This window comes from Scleropages formosus, chromosome 15, assembly GCF_900964775.1.
Source record: "Scleropages formosus chromosome 15, fSclFor1.1, whole genome shotgun sequence".
NCBI lineage: Eukaryota > Metazoa > Chordata > Actinopteri > Osteoglossiformes > Osteoglossidae > Scleropages > Scleropages formosus.
Genome location: NC_041820.1, coordinates 8,976,934 through 8,997,858, shown reverse-complemented (window position 1 = coordinate 8,997,858; position 20,925 = coordinate 8,976,934). Strand labels below are relative to the sequence as shown.

At 42.9% G+C, this 20,925-nt stretch overlaps 1 protein-coding gene across 4 annotated transcripts in view; it reads right to left on the bottom strand.

Annotated features, from left to right (window-relative positions):
• The window catches only part of LOC108918055 (kelch-like protein 29), a 125,283-nt gene that overhangs the window by 22,173 nt on the left and 82,185 nt on the right, over window positions 1–20,925 (bottom strand). For all 4 annotated transcript variants that reach the window (XM_018725004.2, XM_029258234.1, XM_029258235.1 and 1 more), the window contains exons 7-8: window positions 19,574–19,833; window positions 6,791–6,989 (exon numbers count right to left, since the gene is read on the bottom strand). In XM_018725004.2, coding sequence (XP_018580520.2) covers window positions 6,791–6,989; window positions 19,574–19,833 — 459 coding nt within the window. The remainder of the gene's footprint in view (window positions 1–6,790; window positions 6,990–19,573; window positions 19,834–20,925) is intronic.

Sequence of the window (20,925 nt, the reverse complement as noted above, 5' to 3'; positions counted from 1 at the left end):
AATAACTTGAGTCTGTCATGTGAAAAGAACTCCATAGCTTAATTATTTTAGGTGAGATGGCAATTAATTCCTTGCCATCTGTTCTGTGGCTGTCTGCAAAGAGTGAAATGTATCTTTTGGAGCTCAGAAATGCAAGTTATTTCTTTTACTTTTGTTTGCTTCTGTCCAGCAGGAATGTGCCTTTACTTGTGCTTTACCTCACATTAAAGGGCATTCAGAACACTGCCCTGCGTACGAAATGCCATTTAATTCACTCTCTGTAGAAATTAAATGTCACTTTAACAAACGTTATTGAGTGATTTCAAATAATACACTGACAATAAAACCAAGCTGCTCTAGAGATGTTTCAAATTTCACTCATAATTTCTGTTAAGGTAAAACCGCAGGAGCTTCCCTTCATAATTACAATGGCGGCTTTGTGAGAACATGGACGTTTGTCCATTGATTTCTTTTCAACGAAGAGCGTCAGACATCTCAGAAGGATAAAAGAAATTAACAACGAGGGAGGGGGGAAAAAAAAAAAAAAAAAAAATCACATCACAGTCAGGAACGTGGCTGTCTGGAGCCTATCTTGGGGGCACAGGGTGCAGGGTAGACCAAGGACAGGACACCAGTGTACAGCAGGTCAAACACACACACACACACACACACACACACACACACACACAAAGGCTATTTAGATTCCCCAACTAGCCTGAAAAGGTCTATGGACTGCGGGAGGAAACCAGAGCACATGGAGGAAACCCATGCAGACATGGGGAGAACATGCAAATTTACTTATTCACACATTTATCGCTAACATCTCATGCCTTTTAGCTAATGGCTCTATCCTACACAACTTTCACACTGAGCACAGAAGGGACTCTGAACTGCAGGCAAAATAAGTTTGCAGGGGATGAATATTAATATGGATATGAGCTCTGAAACTGAACCACCTTTCCATGACCTCTAAGATCTCAAACTATCTGGCCACTTGGTGGTCCCACTTACATCTGGTCCTAAACTGAAAGCCTGCACATTCTTGGTTTTGGCCCCAGTGTGGCGGAACGAGGCTTCTCTCTCTCTCTCTCTCTCTCTCTCTCTCTCTCTCTCTCTCTCTCTCTCTCTCAGAGCTGCTGAATCCCTCTCAGGAATGGTCTCAAAAACCTCTCGAAACCTCTTTCAAGCCCACTTCTCTCCCGATCGCCATGCTTTCGCATCGCAGCGCCGACCTTCGCCGTATTTCTTATCTGACTCAATTCTGTTGGCAGCTACTCAAGTAATGTGCACCGGCAAAAACTGTGATATCAGGCAAAAAAAAAAAAAAAAAGCTGCTTCGTGTAAGAATCATGCAGAGAATCATGTAAGCTCTTCATCTGCCGTGACACGCAGTTTTAAATACCGAGTTCTACCGTGTTTCTGAGAAAAGCGTCTTGCTAAATGTAGATTTATTCAAACAGTTCCGTGAGTGAATACGGTTTATGGCTCTTATGACGCTCAACTCGATCTGGAAATTTCTATGTTGTGCAAAATGTAAACCACTGCCTTGCAAACAGATACGGTGTAGTTTTGAAGGCTTTGTATGGGAAAGAGGAGCTCGCTTAGCACGAATGAACCATGTCTTGAAATCGAAAGGCGGAGAGTAATGTGAGGAAATACAGCGGTAACCATACGCTTCGGATAACCAATGGCTCATCTCTCGAGATCAATCCTTCGCGTGTTCGCCTGTCAGCCGTGCGGATGATTGGCTGTTCTCCTCTCCTCCTGTTCCTGCTTTTTAAAGCATAACCCTGTCGTTCTGCCATTCGAGACGTTTTGTTTTCTCGTTCTTGCGAAAGGCAGTCGGTGAGAAACAATAACACAGCGAGTCGGCCTTTTAAATTTCAGAGGAATGTCCACCGGGAATTTCTATGAACTTATGAGGTATAATAAAGAAATAATTGCTGCAGTGTGGTAGACAAAAGGGGGGGTAAAAAAATGCTAAACTATGCCGCCTCTTGCAAAAATAATACATTCTCCCCTCAAACAAGCAACGCAGCCCATTCCTCTGCACCCACCACATTAACGTTGTAAATGCAGTCGATCCCTCACACAACATTTCAGCGCTTTGTGTGGATGAACACAAGCTACTGCGCCGAAAGACATACGTGCGTGTGTGTCAATATGCACTGCTTTTCGTGAAACGCAGCGCAGCTTCAAACTGACTGGCCTGAGTTCCTCACACGCACTACACCTCTGGAAGAGAAAAAGTGTCCCGGGTTCAAGTAGAGCTAGCTTATATATTATACTTCCACAGTATATATGGAGTTATGTATATTCAAAAAAAAAAAAGTACACGTAACGCTTCAACAACGATAACGTGTAGAAAGCTTCAAAGTGAGAATAAGCAGCCCTCATATTGCTAATTTTTCGCATCGTTGCCATCCGACAAACGTTTAATTATTTTTAGGTGTTATTTTCTCATTTTCAATAATAACATTATTTTTAGTTGATTTTTTTTTCTAGTATAAAAAAACGTCCTTCTGCAAACGGCAATCTCTCATTACTTTTTTTTAGCCTCAAAGCAGTGTGCTCTCATTCTAATTTAATATTCTGGCTATGATTGCAGAAGCTCCTTCCGCCGCCGAGCGGTATGCAAAGCCGTCTCCCCCGACGACGCTCCTTCCCTCCTCGGCAAGTGGTGCAGCGACACCTCCTGCGGCGGTGCTGAGTGAGCGCTGGCTGCTGTCCACGTGTGCGTGTGACACAGCTCAAAAATAAAAGAAATTAAAATAAATTAAAAAGGCAACGGGGCTGGGAGCTTATTAAGATCCGAAACGGTAGTCGTTCAATCGGTAGCCGTGTGGCATAATCAGCGTCAAACGCTTACAGAGACGTAGAGAACAATAAACGATGACGCCGTGCTAGCTTGGGTTAGCCGACGCTCGGTTACGTCGAGTTGCCGGAGGCTTCGACACGCCACCCCCTCCCCCCAAACTTGCCCCAACCCAGCTGAGCAGGGTATCAGTGGAGTATATCCTCAGAGTCACTCAATAACTCAAGGGCATGAACTGCCATTCATAGCCCACTTACTCCCTGACACTTCTATTAGAGGAACCTATTTAATTCCTACTGTTGAGCTACAGAAACACCCCCCCACCAACGCCACCCTTGCCCTCCGTCTAGTCAAACACAGGTACTAATCTTCCCCCTAACTGTGTGGACACAATGCAGGCTCAGGCGGAAGACTTATCTCTCCCAGATAAATACTGCGGTACGTGTGCTTGGACTCTGAAGGGTCATGATGGGATCTGGTAATTAGGCCTCCACTCGTAGAGGTCCAGGACCCCCGCTGAGAGCAGGGCCCGCACTCCGGCATCTCAGAAAGACAAACACAATGAGACAGGCAACCGCGGTACAGCACAGTCAGTGGCCCCCTGCCCCAGTTTCTACTACGCCGGCATGAAGCAAGCCAATCGAAGGGCTCCGCACAAATAAAATATGACCAATTTTCGATACGTCAATCAATCGAGTGAATTTAGCCATAGCTAGGACTGCGATACATCTGAGCTTCCAAGTTTAGGAACAACCCTGAACGTGGACAGGGTCACATGCTAACGTATGATTTTGCTGTGATGTAAAAAAGTAAAGAAAGATATAGAAATGTGCAAATAAAGTGTTAAAATTTCAGCTTTCATAGAATCATACAGAACAAATAGGGCAGGAGCTCGTGTAGTTGTTAGCGGTGCCACTTTGCAATCAAAAACCTAGGTTTGACCCACTGCTTGTGCTGTAGTACCCTTAGTCATGGTCCTGACTTTAAATTGATACAGTAAAAATTACCCAGCTGTATAAATGGGTAAATCACTGTGCGCAGCTTAACACCTCAGGTCACTTTGGAGAAATGAATCAGCTAAATGAATAAAAAAAACGCAAATATATACTCAATAAATAAATAATTTTAAAGAAAGTACAAGCTGTCCTACTAGCTACTGTGCTGTATTGATCAAAAATGAGTAATGATGCTGCAGTGCCTGCCCTCTGAGAATACGACTACTCTTCCCGAAAAGGGGAGAAGGAGAAAAAAAAAAAAAAAAAAATCACAGGAACTACTGATGCTTATCCACATGTCTCGGGTAAGGGTGAGACACCTTCTCACATGCAGGACCCCCACGTATGACAACCATTTGACTACCTTTGAAGCGTCTCGCTTCAGACATCATTAGTACGGAAAGACCGGGGACTAACAGGGATGTCCTCCTGCACTTTGTTTCACGGCGCGACCAGGGAGGGACAGCGGAATGACAGAATTACCCTTCGTCCCGCAGATCGTGCTTTGAACCTGATGTCTGCGCTCACAGATCAGGGGTCGCTCAGGGACTCGTGATTTTTTTTATGGATGACATATCACTGCTTCTTTTCCCCCTTCCTTGAGAGATGTGTCTGCAGGACCAGGTGTATCTTCTTTGTGCTTGTCTGCAAATAAAAAGGACCTTGATGCTTCTCCTGCCAACTCCCTAACTCCTTTACGTCTAAGAGACGAAAAAAAGCACAAAATCATGTCCACCATAAAGCATCCTTCGGTTTCGGAGGTGCACGACATGCCTCGCGGTGCCTCTCAGAGAACACAGAGGCTATGAAAGTGATGGTGAACAACACAGTCCAAAATTATGCACTGGATCGCTGCAGAATTTTTATTCAAATTATTTATTTAGCTAATGCCTTTCTCTAAGGCAACTTACAATGGTAGACAATTAACTTTGGAGCAATTTACACATTTATAGTGTCTGGCAAATGTTTTTAGTGTTAAAAAATGTAACAGCTATATTACTTTAAGCAATGTTTATAGTAATATGCAAAATTATAACAAGTACTGTATCTAGCTGTTTAGTCTGAAACAGATATCATCATATAATACATTTGTTTAATTAAAGAACAAAACATTTTTAAGTTTACAGTGGCATCAAAATTCTAATTCCATCACAATCACCTTGGGTTATAGCTGTAAATTAAATTAAAACACTGATTTTTAGACTGGTTGCATACTCTAAATCCATGGATATCGAATGGTTCATTGGCTAATTTAAATGTTTTGAGCCTACACCAAATTACTACAGTAAATTCCAGTAGCCCTATCTTAAATTACAATAATAGCCCTGCACTTGTTTCCTCCCTGTTGTTAAATGGGGGAAAAAAAAAAATCAGTAGTTTACCATTTGTTTTGTAAAATGTACTCCTAACATTATTTGCATGACTAGTTAATATGCATATATTTGTTACTCGTCAAAAGTAATTAATGTAAAATGTTACTAGATAAATGCAGACACTGTGGACACAGTCACATGCATTCCATTCCAAGAAGTAATTTTCTCAGCAGAAATTATTCCCTTCATTTGTCTGACACAAGAAACGCATTCACAAATAAATAAACGCCTGCAAATGATGAATTTCTACATTTTGGTCCAAAAAATGTCGCTCAGAGGAAGGTAGCTGGGAGCGAAGGAAAACAACATTATTAGAGATGGCATCATCTATTTTGTCTGACATTGCGGCATTATTATATAATCTGGTGTGACTTGTGTAATCTCATTATCAGTATTTTGGGAAAGACGTCGAAGCAATTGGCTTGGATTAAATCCCTAAGGTTTTAATCCATACCCTCCCAGCCTAGATAACGGCTTAATTTGTTTGAAGTGCTTCAGTTCACATATTAAAAAGTTCTTCGGAGCAGAACAGTTTTCGCTGTACAGTGTATACGAGTACATACGAGCTGTTTCCCATCTTGTCCGAAGCAGTATGTCTCCATAAAAGCGGCATTAGGCGTCCATGAGGAAAATTACAGAAATGCCAGAGGTTCATATTCTCAGTATTTTCTGTCATTTTCTGGCCCTCTGACCGTGACACCAATGAAACGAACAGGTCCTCGAGTTCCTACGAACACGGACGATGCCCCCCTCCCCCACCTTTATCGATGCGTCACTTGAATTCACGCTGACTTCTCATTCAACGTTAACCGAAAAATATGGATTATTTCCAACTTCAGTCATTTTCAGATCTGGCTGTTGCTCAATAAATTCATAAAATAATTGGGTCTCATTTTCGGGAATCATATCCACATTATCTAGTTACCAGGGAACACAGGAATTAGTGCTACATTCTCACACTTTGTTATTCCACGTTTAGACGGTAAATATTATAGCCATTTTGAGACAGCCGTCGCTGTCTTTTTTCAGTTATGCGTTATGTTAATACCATTTATATATACTTCCAAGTAAACTGGTGCAGTTCATCTTGCCATCATCAGATTGGCACACGCAAAAAAAAAAAAAAAAAAAAAAAAAAAATCAAAGTGCACATAAAATATAACTTCTTGTTGCAAACAAGCATTTATCGTTGTGTATTTTTGATTTGACACTTAAACTGACAGGTGAATATCTCGCTTCAAACAGCTGTAACTCGTAAAACAAGCCTCCGGCATATAAAATACAATTCCATTTGACATGCGTTTTGTCAGAAAGGCGCCACTCAGGTCCGTAGTAACAGTTCTAAATGTGTTTACTTTCCTCAACAGGCGACTGTGTCATATTATTCCGCAAATACTTTTTGACGTTTTGATCCACTGTTAGCTGGCCGCGATGCATAGTTTCCCGCTCCAAGAATTGTGCATGATTAAAAACTCTAGGGTGTCTGAGGATTAGAACCCTACTATGGGTACATTGACATTTGGCAAAAAAGCCCGAATCAAGCAGACTTAAGTAAAACACACCTGGGCACCGCATATGCAAAGCAGCGCATCCGCAGGTGCTCCGACTCGTGGGGAGGAGGCGCGTACCTGCGGAAAGCCGCGGCCGCGTTCGCGGGGTCTGCATGTCTTGGCGAGCGTGAGGCAGCATGTGGTAACGCTTGGCTTCGTTCACCAGGTCGCGGCAGGCTTCGGAGGCCTTGATCAGCTCCTCGTTGTCCACCACGTTCAGGAGGTAACTGGGATGGATGAAGGGCAGTCGGACCACGGCCAGCAGCTCAGACACATGCTGAGAAAGGGAAAGCGAGAGAGCGAGAGGAAGTGGCGGGGCGCGATACCGCGTTCTCGCCCAGGCGTACCGCGCGGATCCAGTTGGACCGACTGTAAGAGCGAAGGAAGGAGCTTAAAAATAAACACACAAGTGGCGGCGAAATCCCTCTGAAAAACAGAAAACATATGAAAATATGAACATAGGACAATTATAAACAGCTTCCTGCAGGCCGGCCTGTGAGGGGAGGACACGACAGGCACATCTAGGTCGAAATGTTCAATAAGCCGAGGGCTGAGCGCCGACTTAAATGAATGAATGCCCTATCTGCAGCACACTTTAAAAATGAGAGGAGGCAGAGGGGGTGTTGCCGGCCGCAGATGTCTTACAGCCACCCTGGCGAAGCCACCCGACGCACACCGTCGATTCCCACACGAACGGGGAAGACGTGAAGGGCGTCGCTGGTAGCAGCGAGATGCAAACGGCTACCGGGGCGATAACGGCGGGCTGCGCAGGCGAGCGCGCCCCACAATTCGCTGGACTCCAGGGGTCCGGAGATTCCAATACAGATCCCCCTCTCGGTTCAACGGGGCTCCGCCGCGCTCCTTCCTCCTGCCACGTACCAAAGCGTGCTCCTCCACACCTGCTTCACCCTCCCCACTGTAGTCCTCTATCCTAGGAACCACACCACGGTACCTGCAGGCAATTCAGGACAACACATCTCAGAAGCGTTCCCTGCACAGCCAGAAGATTGTACTCAAAGGTCGTGGGTTCCGTCATTCGCGAATGCGTCCTTTCAAACCTCTGGTACGGCAATGTGAAAATGACTCGCGTTTACATTTACTTTCATTCATTTGGCAGACGATTTTCTCCAAAGCGACGACCATCTCATCATTTATTTAAGACAATCAAGTAGCCTTCATGAATGTCTAGTACTGACAAGGACACTGTCAGGATTCACTTACCTGACCTATTTCTCGAACGCGACTTACGCCGTTAAGCTTCAACTATTTACCCACTTATACAGCTGGGTAATTTTTCATTGTATCAAAACAGGGTAAGTACCTTTCTCAAGGGTACTACAGCAGGAGGTGGATTTTCAACCTGGGCCCTTTATGTACAAAGCAGCAGCTCTAATTACTATGCTAATGTTGGGGAATACATGTAGCAAAATATTAAATTAATTACATGCGGTACTTTAGAGGGGGTGTGTATTCATCTGACTTACTGTATTATAAACAATGGCTGCCTACAGTTAAGACGCCCACGACTTCAACGGCGAAACAAAAAAGTAACATCCCCAAAACAGTGACTAATTAAATAAACGCATGCATACATAATACGATTTCTTTTAAACACGTGGTCCAATCGGCAAATTATGGTTTTTAACAAATTCCGGAGTCCACGTGTCAGCGGCCGGGTGGCACCGCTCACGATGCTTGCACTTTACTCAGAGGCAAGAGTCAGCGCACCAAATAATTTATTCATCAGTTTAATAGTGTCTAATGTATCTTGACTGGCAGCATTAGGTATTATGGAATTAATCATAGGAAGGCCAATTATTTCAGTTAGTTATCTGCAGGACCGTGAACCAGCAACGAACACTTTTTTAAAGACCTCTCCCAAGACATTCCAATAATTGGTTCGACAATTTTATTTCAAATGCAAACACGCCGACTACTCTTATACGTTACTTTGGGAGAACCGATAACGCATATTAGAGTCTGCAGGGTGAAACTGAAGCATAAAGATTCATTTCAGAACACGTATTAGATTTAAATGCAAAAGACACAGATGAGAAGTTTCCCCCCCCCGGTCTCAATATTGAGAGCACCGAGTGTATTGCTAATCAACGTTTTCATAAGCAAAGGGACTGCCGTTGCATGCAAGCCCCAGCGGACAGCGCTCATTTGTATGAACGTACCCCCGACTAGACGTGTCACGTCCCCATCTGTGAGCGCTCAACACACACACACACGCCTGGTGAACAGGCACCCGCACACAACACGAAACACAAACCCCCACTTACCGCAATTATACAGGCCCGCTAATGTTGGCCAGCTCTGGCTCCACGGGGACGGGCGGGGGGTACCGTGCGTTGCCTTTGATGGACTGACGACACGAAGGTGGGACGGCATGAATTAAACAGTGTCGCCGCAAATTTACCTTGCGGTTGAGGAGATAAATTGCCACAGCTGGGGGGTCTTAGTGCAATATGAGGCTCCTCACAGATGTGACAGAGGTTTCAGTCACGCTTCCCTTCTGACAACTGTTTATTTTCTTTATATTTCGAAAATTTCACTTCGCCGTTGAACTGACCCGGTGAAACGTGCTCTTATTTCACATTTTTAGGCAGGCAGGTTTTTTTTTTTCTTTTTTCCCTCCTTTCCTGATGCAACGAGCCTTGAAATCAGATGCGAGTATTTGTCTCTCAGGAGAGGCGGAGGAGAGCGCCTAAGAACAGTAAGAGGGATGACGTGGAAATGTTTGCAAATGCCAAAGTAAGGTTTCCCCCAAAGCCACGGCGTGTCGTTTTATAGGAAAGAGACTGTCATCTCTTGTCAATTCCAGGCACTGAAATCCTGCATAAAAAGCTCACATGATCCCTGATGTGTTAAGCGAAACACGGCACAGACGCATCAATGATCGCCGATATACACGAGAAAGTTCAACCGCGAGTTTCTCACTAAACTTTGGGCTCCAAAAAAAAAAAAATCAAACAAATCAGATATTGTTTAATCAATATTCTCCTCCTGCTTGTTACCTAATGGGTTAATTGATCGTTTGAGAACACGTTTGTGGGCAGCGCAGCTGCTGTTTATGTCGAATTCCAGCAGCGCTGCCACAAACCCTCAAGTGAAAAGTGTCAGTTTATGTTAGACTGAAAGAAGTACTTTACATCAACCATGAAATTACTCTGAATGTCAGTGCACCTGAAGATAAATTTCTTTTTTGTTTCTCTCTCAGATTAAGATGCTTTGCATAACTAGGCCCAATTTAGGATTGTTCAGTCAATGAATTACGCAAACAGATACGCGCTCACATATACATGCATAAAATGAACGACCTTTCTATTAAAAACCGCGCACATCCTGAGGAATTACTTGCATTTGCAAATATACTCTGAATACCTTTTATTTAAAAAAAAAAAAAAAAAAAAACACTACATTCAATGCATCTATAAACATACTTCAGAAATCTGCAGAGATCTCACGAGAATCCCATTCCATTATGATCAGATGTTCGGTTTCAATTTATTTTTATATAGCACTCACCTCAAGAAGGTGGCATAGGGCCCTGAACAAGAGAGCACATATATCATACACAAAGGGGACAACAAAAGAGTGCAAAAGGTGCTGCGTGCAATCCACATGGAAAATTATTACCAGAACGAGATGGAATTCCCACGATGGTTCAGCTAGGGGTTTAAAGAAAATGCTCCACAATTAATTTTTTTCTAGATAAGAATACACTACTATATGAATGAACTGAATAAACTGAAAAATGTTCGTGTAATTCGTGACAAGGCCACGGGCTACTTTGAATTTATTTTCAAGTGAACTGGTATACGTGGTACTCACACACACACACATCTTCAGAACCGCTTGTCCCATACAGGGTCGCGGGGGAACCGGAGCCTACCCGGCAACACAGGGCGTAAGGCCGGAGGGGGAGGGGACACACCCAGGACAGGACGCCAGTCCATCACAAGGCACCCCAAGCAGGACTCGAACCCCAGACACACTGGAGAGCAGGACTGTGGTCCAACCCACTGCGCCACCGCGCCCCCTTATACGTGGTACTAATATCCTATTTTTCAGAATTAACACTTGTATTATTTCAACTCTTGCAGTATTTTGGGGTTATTGCTGACCTGACACACTTCACTGGTCTGACTTTCAAATGCCTTTTGCCTGTGAAATCACTTAAACATCGTGCAAGGAATTCATTTCATTCTGCGGTTCATTTTGGAAACTTTCCTTTGAAAAGTTAAAGTTGCTGTTTAAGGTTATACGCCAAACCCACACGGTGACCTGAAAACTGTCACATCTGGCTGGGGACATTTAATGACAAACCCAGTTTCATGTGTGCTATATATAATTGACCGAAACAATTTAAGTGGGTGGGAAGAGATAATACCAGTCACTTGACAGTATGTAAGTGACAGTATAACTGAGTATATTTTAAAAGGTTTTACTTAGCTGCCTTATCCCTGCTCTATGCCAATCTGGTAAAAGTGACTTTGAATTTACCGACAAACCAAACTACAAATCAAACACACTTATGGTATTTGCAAGACAAGCAGCCAGTATATTATTATTATTATTATTATTATTATTATTAATCTTTCCCTCTTGTGAACGTAAATTTTCTTCGGTTATACCGTTTAAATGTACCTTTAAGAGGTAGTTTTGCCTGGCACAACTATTATCTTTCACAAAGTTCTAATGATTAATCACTGGCTTGGAATTTAAAAGCGGTCAAAGTCAAAAAGCAGTGAATCATCCATTAAAAAAGCAATTTCAAACAATCAGCGAGGATAACGCTACTCAGAGTCTCGACAATTAAGGAAAAACAGTCCGATTCACCAAGGAGAATACTTTAGTGATACTATATGGGTGGGACATTCTTATCTGGCAATTAAAGGAGTCAATTCAATTTTTAATTTACAAAGTAAGGCAAAAATGGAGCCAGGAGATAAAATGAGGTTTAGAAACCAAAATGCAGGCAAATATTTTACACTGTCAAACAAATAAGAGTCATAAACTGTCATGAAAATATATTGTTTTTAAAGATACAAATACTGTATGTATTATGCTGATCTCCGTTGGCAACTGAGAACAAAGTATCGTGATTGAGAAAACGCACACGGACACACGCACCAGCTATATGATAATATGATTTCCATTTGAGCTTAAGCTACAGAAATCCAATCATAAACTGTTCGTTAAACCTGGCCTAGCATGAATAGATTCTCCTGGCTTTCAAAGCAGTTTGAATTCAGAAAATAAATTAGTATTTCCTTATTCATGCAGCTCTCTCGTATGTATTTATTCCCATGAATATCACCTCTGTCACAAAGTGTAGAAGTATCAGACATAATCAGCTTAAACGCCATTAAATGACGCCTGTAACAGAGATCAATCCTGAAAGATTGTCTTCGTAGCGTGTGCAGCGCCCCGCTGACATAATGCATTCTGACATCTACTATAGACAACACACACTTATGCAAATCTCGAAGTTAAACAATGGAACAAAATTGCTCAAAAGAGGAGGGGGAAAAAAAAAAAAAAAAAAAAAACTGTTGACATTTATGACCCAAAGGGCTTTGGAAAAACAGCCATGAAAATAAGAAAAAACAAAGAACTAACCGATTACGTGTCTAGGCTACTTCTCGGGAGTCTACACGACGTGGGACAATGGGCACTACGTCAACTTCCAGCCGTCCGTTTTATAATATTTAAAGACACCTTCTCCATCCAATGACATTACTGGCTCCCTGTTTATCATTTTGAAGCGAAACAACTGTGTAAATATTAATGGTCTTCTATATTCAAATCTTTTCAGATGATTTTTTCCTGATCCGTTCTCTGCTTTTCTTATCTGCAGCCTTCCTATAATTCGAATTTATGTTGTGCAGCCGAAAATGCAAAAAAAGGAACGTATGACTGTGGGTAGGATCTTGAAAGTGAGATCGTCATTGGCCGCCTCTGCCTAACAGAATAACGACGGCCGGCTGTTGGCGTCAGTAAGGACTTTTTGAGCGGCCGCTCTGAGACTGGAAAAGAGACTTTGCGGGAGTACTTCTCTAGAGGTAGCCAGGATGTGATACTGGCAAGTTAGAAAAAAGATGGGAGAAAATACTTTAATTCGTAGCGTATGGATGCGTTTTGGCGAGATTCATCCCTTAGCGTCCACTTTTTCCCTAACTTGCCACATATTTTTGGGATTCTAGCACCTAACCTCGCTATTCATTTATTTCGGACATCAAGTTGAGTACTTTCTGATAATTCCAACACGTGTGTGGTACTGGCTCTTTCTCCTGTTGACGTCGGCTGATTTTGTGCGTCTACTTTTTTTACGTTCTGCTATCAAGGGCCCGCAACCACTGATGATTTATTTTAACTGATTAATAAAGCCCCTTTATTATTCCAGCCTTCTGCTGACCTCATGCCTTTGTACATTTACATTTATTCATTTAGTGGACACTTTTCTCCAAATCATCTTACAATGTTAAGCTACATACAATTATTTACCCATTTACAGAGCTGTGTAGTTTTACTGGAGCATTTTAAGGCACGTACCTTGCTCAAGGGTACTACAGCTGGTGGTGGATTCAAACCTGTGCCCTTTGACCTGGCTATGCGGTCACCTCCACCCTACACAAGGCCACACCAGTTAGTAATTAGAAGCCGCAGAAATAAAATGTAATTTTTAACTTGCACCATGATATACTGGTGTAGCAGTGAAATAGCTTTACTTCACTGTGTTCCAGTGCTCTGTCAGCGAGTTGTTGTGTACACTGCTTTATAGCCTACCGCTATATTCTTGGGGGCTCTGTGCAATAATATGGGATTAACTGCAATTAAACAATCTTGAAATAGACTATTAATCAGTAACTCTTTTCTCATTATGCTCTTTCTACTTTGAAACTAATCAACTAATTCTTTTCGTGACCAGGCAGTTGAGGATGTTTCATCGTACTTCCTTAAACAGGTAGGAGCTGCCAGACTGCGAAAACACTTTTGCTTGAAGAAAATGATGTGATTTATTTATATCGTCTGAGCTCCAAAACAGGGATCCTTTTTTTTTTCCCCCCACAAAACAGTTCTTAACAAGAGAATGACTTTACATATGGAACACACAGGTGCAACTGTTAAAGCAAACTACATTTGGCAAGTTTAAAAAAGAAAATAACATTCAAATGGCTACAAAACATTTTATTATTGATTATATTTTAAGGATAAACCAGGTTTTTATAAATATGTAGCTATAGCCTAATTCAAGAGGACAAGAATGTTTTTTATGAACAAAGCATCACCAGGCATCATGCAGAGAAAACTAATTTAATGCTTTATTTAAAGGACGAAACATTCAGGCACAGTCAGTGATTTTTGGCTGGGGTGGAGAAGGTTTTCTTTTGGCAGACAAACGAAAGATACAGAGCCCAATGACGTTTAGAGTGAAACCAAATTTGTGACAAAAACAATCAAAGGAATCAATTAACATTTATTACAGCAGTAACTGCAAATATAACTGTTTCAAAGGGATAATAACTGTAATTCCCTGTCACCGTTGACTGGGCTGCGATGGCACTTATTTCCCAACAGCAGCACACAGGAGACACAAGAAACATTTTTGAGAATTAGCCCTCTTGCCAACAACGTAGCAGCTTAATAACTTTTTTGTCCCACCTTGGATCATATTAATCAATTTTTCCTCCCATTTCTTCTGCATTTCCAGTCCAGCTTCGATACTTACGATGATTTCTCGCACTCTGGCTTCCGTGGCGACTACCTGCACCTGGGCAGAGCCGAGAGTCGAGACCACGGGCTGCTCTGAAAACAGGACGGCCGGAGTAGGTTGGACGCCGGGCAAGTGACGCGTGACGGATTGCGGCCGCCCAGTGCCGGCGCCTTGTACGCTCACGGTCAGCTCATTGATCTCAGCCGACTTGAGTTGTCCTGTGAACTGCGCAGCTCCTATTCAAACAGCAGTTCGGATGAGAGACTCGTGTACTGATTTTCCAGCAGCTGAGAACCTACTGGAGAGGCATACGGTGGGATGATCTCTTTTTTGTGTGTGTCAGACTATGTGTGGGTGTGCTGGACTCTTCACGGCACATGGGGTCAACCAGTCAAACCAGGCAAAGTAACTGTGCTCTTGTCTTGGGAACAAACAGTAAAACATAACAAAGCATCTGAATGATAACTATATTTTACTGAAATACCCCAATCCCTCTCTGCACCAAAGAGACCAGTCATATGGACTCCAGTATCCTCAATGTTTGAGAGCAAAGTGTTTTATAACTTCTAAATGTAAACAAAGACTGAATGTCACTTCCTCAAAGTAAATAGTCCTTAGATTCAGTTGCACAAAAACCTTACTACAGACCACAGGCATGTAGAAAGTAGCACACACACAGACACACACAATGTCTACAACCGCTTGTCACAGCAAACCAGAGATTAACCTGGCAAGCAGGGCGTAGGCACACCCCGGGCGGGATGCCAGTCCGCCACAAGGTACCCCAAGCAGGACTTGAACCCCAGACCCACAACAGAGCAGGCTCCAGCCAAACCCGCTGCACCACCGCGCCCCCCTGTACAGAGTAGCGTGAGACATAAATCAATGATACACACTTCACTCAATAAAAGAAGGATTTCAGTAAGAGCTTCCAGCTCCTGTTCTGCAGTATAGAGTATGTGACATAACAGTCCTCGAAACCACCGGGTGCTGAAAACACAGACTACTGTACTACACCCAGCAAAGTCTAAATCATGAATATCACACAGACAACAATTTTGACCAAAAGTATAAATTTCCTTAAAATTGTCTGCGACGACCAAGTTGTTAATTTATTTTTCATTTATCTGGTGGCTTTTCCAAGACAATTTACAACGTCAAGTTTTCCCGTGAAAATATTTCCCCAGAGCTGTGAAACACCTGAACACTGCTTAATTTTTATTGTATTATATTGTATTATGCAGGTGGGCGTGGTGGCGCTGCGGGTTGGACTGGGTCCTGCTTTCCGGTGGGTCTGGGGTTCAAGTCCCGCTTGGGGTGCCTTGCGACGGACTGGCGTCCCGTCCTGGGTGTGTCCCCTCCCCCTCCGGCCTTACGCCCTGTGTTGCCGGGTTAGGCTCCGGTTCCCCGCGACCCCGTATGGGACAAGCGGTTCAGAAACTGCGTGTGTATTCTATTATGCCGTATTATCTATTTATCTATTTATTTACCGTGGTATCTGTTTAAACTGTTTAATTTTTATTTTTAAAGTGTCATGTTTTATGTTGTTGTCTAAAGAACTAAGGGAGTACCACTGTAATTTCGTTGTGTTGCACAGCAGTACAATGACAATAAAGTCTTCAATTCAATTCAATTCAGTTCAATTCAATTCAATTCAATTTATGCATTTATGCAGCTGGGAAATTTTACTGTATCATTTCAGGGTTAGTATTTTAATCAAACGAGGGGCGTGGTGGCGCGGTGGGTTTGGCCGGGTCCTGCTCTCTGGCAGGTGTGGGGTTCGAGTCCTGCTTGGGGTGCCTTGTGATGGACTGGCGTCCCATCCGGGCTGTGTCTCCTCCCCCTCCAGCCTTGTGCCCTGTGTTGTCGGGTTAGGCTCCGGTTTGCTGCGACCCCGCTCGGGATGAGTGGTTTCAGACTGTGTGTGTGCGCGCGTGTGCGCGCGTGTACCTTAATTAAGGGGACTCCAGCAGGCAGCTCCTTTGGTTATGAGGTGATGGCTCTCAACACTAGGTTACCTGTTGCCTGGTTTATGTTCAGTTTGGGAAGAGTGAGTGCAGTTGAGGACGATGCAATGAATATTGCTAGTAAAAGATTCAGCTCTGAAGGGACAGGGCCAGAGGAACCCAAGCATTAGTATCATATACCTCTCAGAGATCGCAACTGCAAAAGTGAAGAAAACCAAACAATTCCTTATTAGCTTGGACCCCTCTACCTTGAATGGCTGACTCCTAAAAAAAAAGGTTCAATAACCATTTAAATAACCATTACACCTCTATCCCGTGAGCTACACTGAAAGAGAAAAGAGTGCTGCTGATCAAACCAATCAGGCCTTCTATGGGAGGAACCAGGCAGAAGAGCGAAAGCAAAGCAACCAATAAGTGTCCTACATCTCTGGGAACTGATGCAGAGAGATAGAGATAAAAAGAAAAGAACAAATGCAGAAAATAAAAATGTGCCATTACTTTAAGATGATGCCCGGATAAGCCTTTACGCTGCTGCTCCTGTAATGTACAAAAATGTTAATATGTATGTCCAAAAAAAATTGTAGGAAGGTGATCAGGAATCGTCAGTATTCCGATAGTTTTATGCGGCTACTCATGTGACGAACATCGGTTCATATGGTGGAAAGAAACCAACTGTACTTAAGAATAACACGTCTGAAACTATACCTCTTTTTCTCCTAATGTAATGCACACATTCTATTTTCTATGAGATGTACGTTGCTTTGGAGAAAAGTGTCTGCTAAATTAATAAATGTAAATGTAAAAGGGAAAAAAAAACTTTTTAACCAAAGTTCTCAAGAAAAAACTGTTTCCAGCAATGGACTCACACTTTCGATTGGTACAGCACGTACAGAAAGAAAACTACCGCTAATATGCTTGATCAAGAAGATGTCTTCATTTCATATCCATAAGTCTATCAGTAACCTCTTCTCCAATGCAGGGTCTCAGTGATCTCGAGCCTATAAGCATAAGGTGTAAGGCACGATACACCCTAGATGGGACACCAGTCGTTCGCAGGGCAACCACACAGACTCACAGAAACTAAGGCCAATTTAAAATAGCCAGTCACCTGAAACATATCATTGGACTGGGAAGAAACCAGAGCACCCGGGGAAACCCACGCAAACACTGGGAAGACACAGACTGTGTGAGATCCAAACCCAACCCAAATGCACTGCCCAGGAGGCGGGAGGCACCATAACTGTGTCTGCTGGGCCACCCCTTACTTTAATGTTTTAATAACAGTAGAGCAGCACATTGTTAATAAATAGCAAACTGCTATTAACACATTGCACGTCTCAAAAATTCTGCAAAATGACAGCTTTTAGGTTCAATACTCTATTCTGAAATGAGTTGTCTAGCGCCAACCCTCAGCTTATACATAATAAATATATCCTGCATGACAATGCTATAGGCATGCTTCATAATGCATAATTAGTGCAATATTTTGGCACTAATGTTATGTGGGTAATTCTGCTTTAGTCAGATGAAAGCGCTATTAATAGCTGCAGTAATGGTCCCATTTTCCTCTTGCATAAATCCAAAGACAAAAGGCATGCAAATATTCACTAGAGCAACGCTCATCTTATCTGCGCCGTATAAAGAAAAGCACAGCGCCTATTGCAACTTTGACAATATGCAGAATGACAACAGCCATTGCTTTGATACACTTCTATAATTACAGTCAACATAATAGGGCAAGAATAAATTATTCAATATTCGACTCTTTCCATTCCCTATAATGATGCCTCTTGTTCTGCGGTGCTTTTTGAATAATGGCAGACAGGTTCACTTACATACGCCATTACCTTGGCTATCTGAAAAATGCCCGTCATTTAGAATTAGCTGAAGAACTATGTCACCGGGGCCATCATCAGGCACTGTGCTGTTTGATGAATATCATTTAAATCAGCTATGTCCACCAGCCATGGAATAAGTCCAGTAATGTGTATGTGCATATCTTTCATTCGACAAGCGCAGATTGCATTAAAGTGGTGAAAATAAAGTGCTGGAATTTAACCTTTAAAGTCAAGGCCATTTTTTTAGATCTTCTCCTGAATTTACACTCCTGAAGCCATAGCTTTACTGTTCAGAAAATACATGGACTAGATGATGCACGTAAGCTACGCCATTATGAATTGACACGTCTCGCGACAATAACGTAATGAACATTATTATTTATTCATTTAATTGACACTTACGGCATTTGGCTGCTAAGCTGCAGTGATTCACCCATTTGCACAGTTGGATATTTTTTATCGTATCAGTTCAGGATAAGTACCTTGATCAAGGGTACTGTTGCAGGAGCTGGGATTCAAACCTGGATCTTTCAGTTGCAAAGCAATGGCTCTCACCACTATTCCACCTGCTGCCCCCCACATTTAGTCTGAAACACAACAACTTTCATAATGACAACCCTGCGAACTAGCCTTTCTGCTTGATGTACAATTTTTTTCCACACTGGCCAAAATTTGCAATTTGCAAAAAACTGTAACAACACATGTGTTTGAGAAATAAGGTTCTTAGAGACAAAGCCCATCATGCGCACTGAAAGCAAAGACCCCTGGATGCCAAAGCCCACATATTTATGTGCGATACTACATTTTCCGCGTATATGTTCCATTACGAACATCCTGAACACGTCTGATCTCGCTGGCGACTCCACGGACTTGAGCAGGTCAAGTGGCAGGCTATCAGAAGTAGAACACAACTGGGCTTGCTTGCAGTATGACCGCTTCACCTTCATCTTCCCAGGACTCAGCACTCAGTGCCCCGGCCATAGAAACGAACGTGCGAATTCCCAGGGTGCCTTTTCATCTATATGGAGTACCGCCGCATTTGACCCACAGTCAAACACTGGACCTTCTGCATCACGGCAAGCGAACTCCCGCTGCCACTCGCATCTGCTCAATCGAGCGGAGTGCAAATTCCCGCACTGCACACGGCTCCCATGGCCCTCTGCTCTCAGTAAACTAACCCTCCAAGCCAGACTTACTCGCCAAATTCTGCACACAAATGAATGTAGATCAGTTTGCTTTTTATGGCGGTAATCAAAATCCGTTAGCTATGCAAATATGAAGAAGGCAGTCAGCCAATGAACTAAAGGCGCGGGCTCCAAGATGCTGGACTCACCTGTACTCTGTTGGCCGGGTCCTTCTTGATCCACTTAATGACGGTCTCATAGACTAACTCCTCCGCCTTGGTGTTGAGGCTGTCGTTGGACAGATAGCTCACAAAGTCCTCCTTGGAGATGTTGAGGATCTCCTCCTGGACTGCCACCTCAGGGAAGTTCTGCAGGGCGAATGCCTTGGCCATGTTGTGGAGCTCCGTGCACCGCATAGCCTCGGCCATCGCCAGGACACCCAGGCAGTTGCTGGCTGTCAGCTGCTTCTCTGCAAGACCGACACCGGATAACGTGTGATTCATGAATTGGGAGCCTGATCTATAAAATATCAGAAGCCAGAAAGTGTGTGCAAGTGTGCATGTGTGTGTGGTGGTTTATATTTATCGAGGTGTGGAGCTGTGACGCAGGGCGAGTAATAACTCAAGCAGCTGGAGGCAAAGGACAAACAAGAAGGGGAATCGATTGGACACAGGAAGCAGGCTGTTCAGAGGTCCCTTGGATTACCACAAGCAGGTAAAGTCCTTTTTTCTGCACAAGCCATAAAAAGGTCAGCTGCAAAGCATCTAAAATAGACATCCCTCGAGAGCTGTGTCTGGAGGTCTTAGATTTTGCAAGCCCTGCCCAAGAGAGACGCCATCCACAACGCATGTAAATGCAAACACATGTATCCTAATGTGCACCTCGTATACTTTGTGGATTACCGGCAAAAAATCGGCGTTGCTCTGTCAAGCTCTACGAAACCTTTACCGGTGATAGGGTGCGTAGGAGAAGGAGTTCACAAAAGGAAGGAGTTGCTCTTTATTAATGCTAACCGAAAGAAAAGAAACAAATCCACTGCAAAGATGGGCAAAATACGCCGAAAAAACCATTAGAGTGGGACTGATAATGTCCGTGTGGATTTAACTACAGCTTAATTATTTAACTGTACCACTTAATCGCTGTCAGCCAGGGGCGTCTTATATCAACAAGTGTAAACATGAAACGTGTGCAAAAAAAAGTTTAAACAAAGGTTACCATCGGAACAAGGCAGGACTGATTACATCAATCAAAAATGAGATTTGTACACAAACTTAAATATACTGCATGCAAATGACACAGTATGCTACCTGCAAAATAAAGTAACTTTAACTCTTACGTTTTTGCTGAAATAAATGTTACTGGATAAATACAGCAGGCAAAACTGCAGTTTTATACAATATTTCGACTTTGTTTAATGATGATAAAAGACCACAAAATATACAGCTCGTCCACTTGCATAAATAAAAGATTTTTTTTAAAAAATACATTAAAAATATCTATGCCATTATTAAAAAGAATTTATAGCTACACATAAAGCTGTGAAAGGGTTTTAAGACAATTT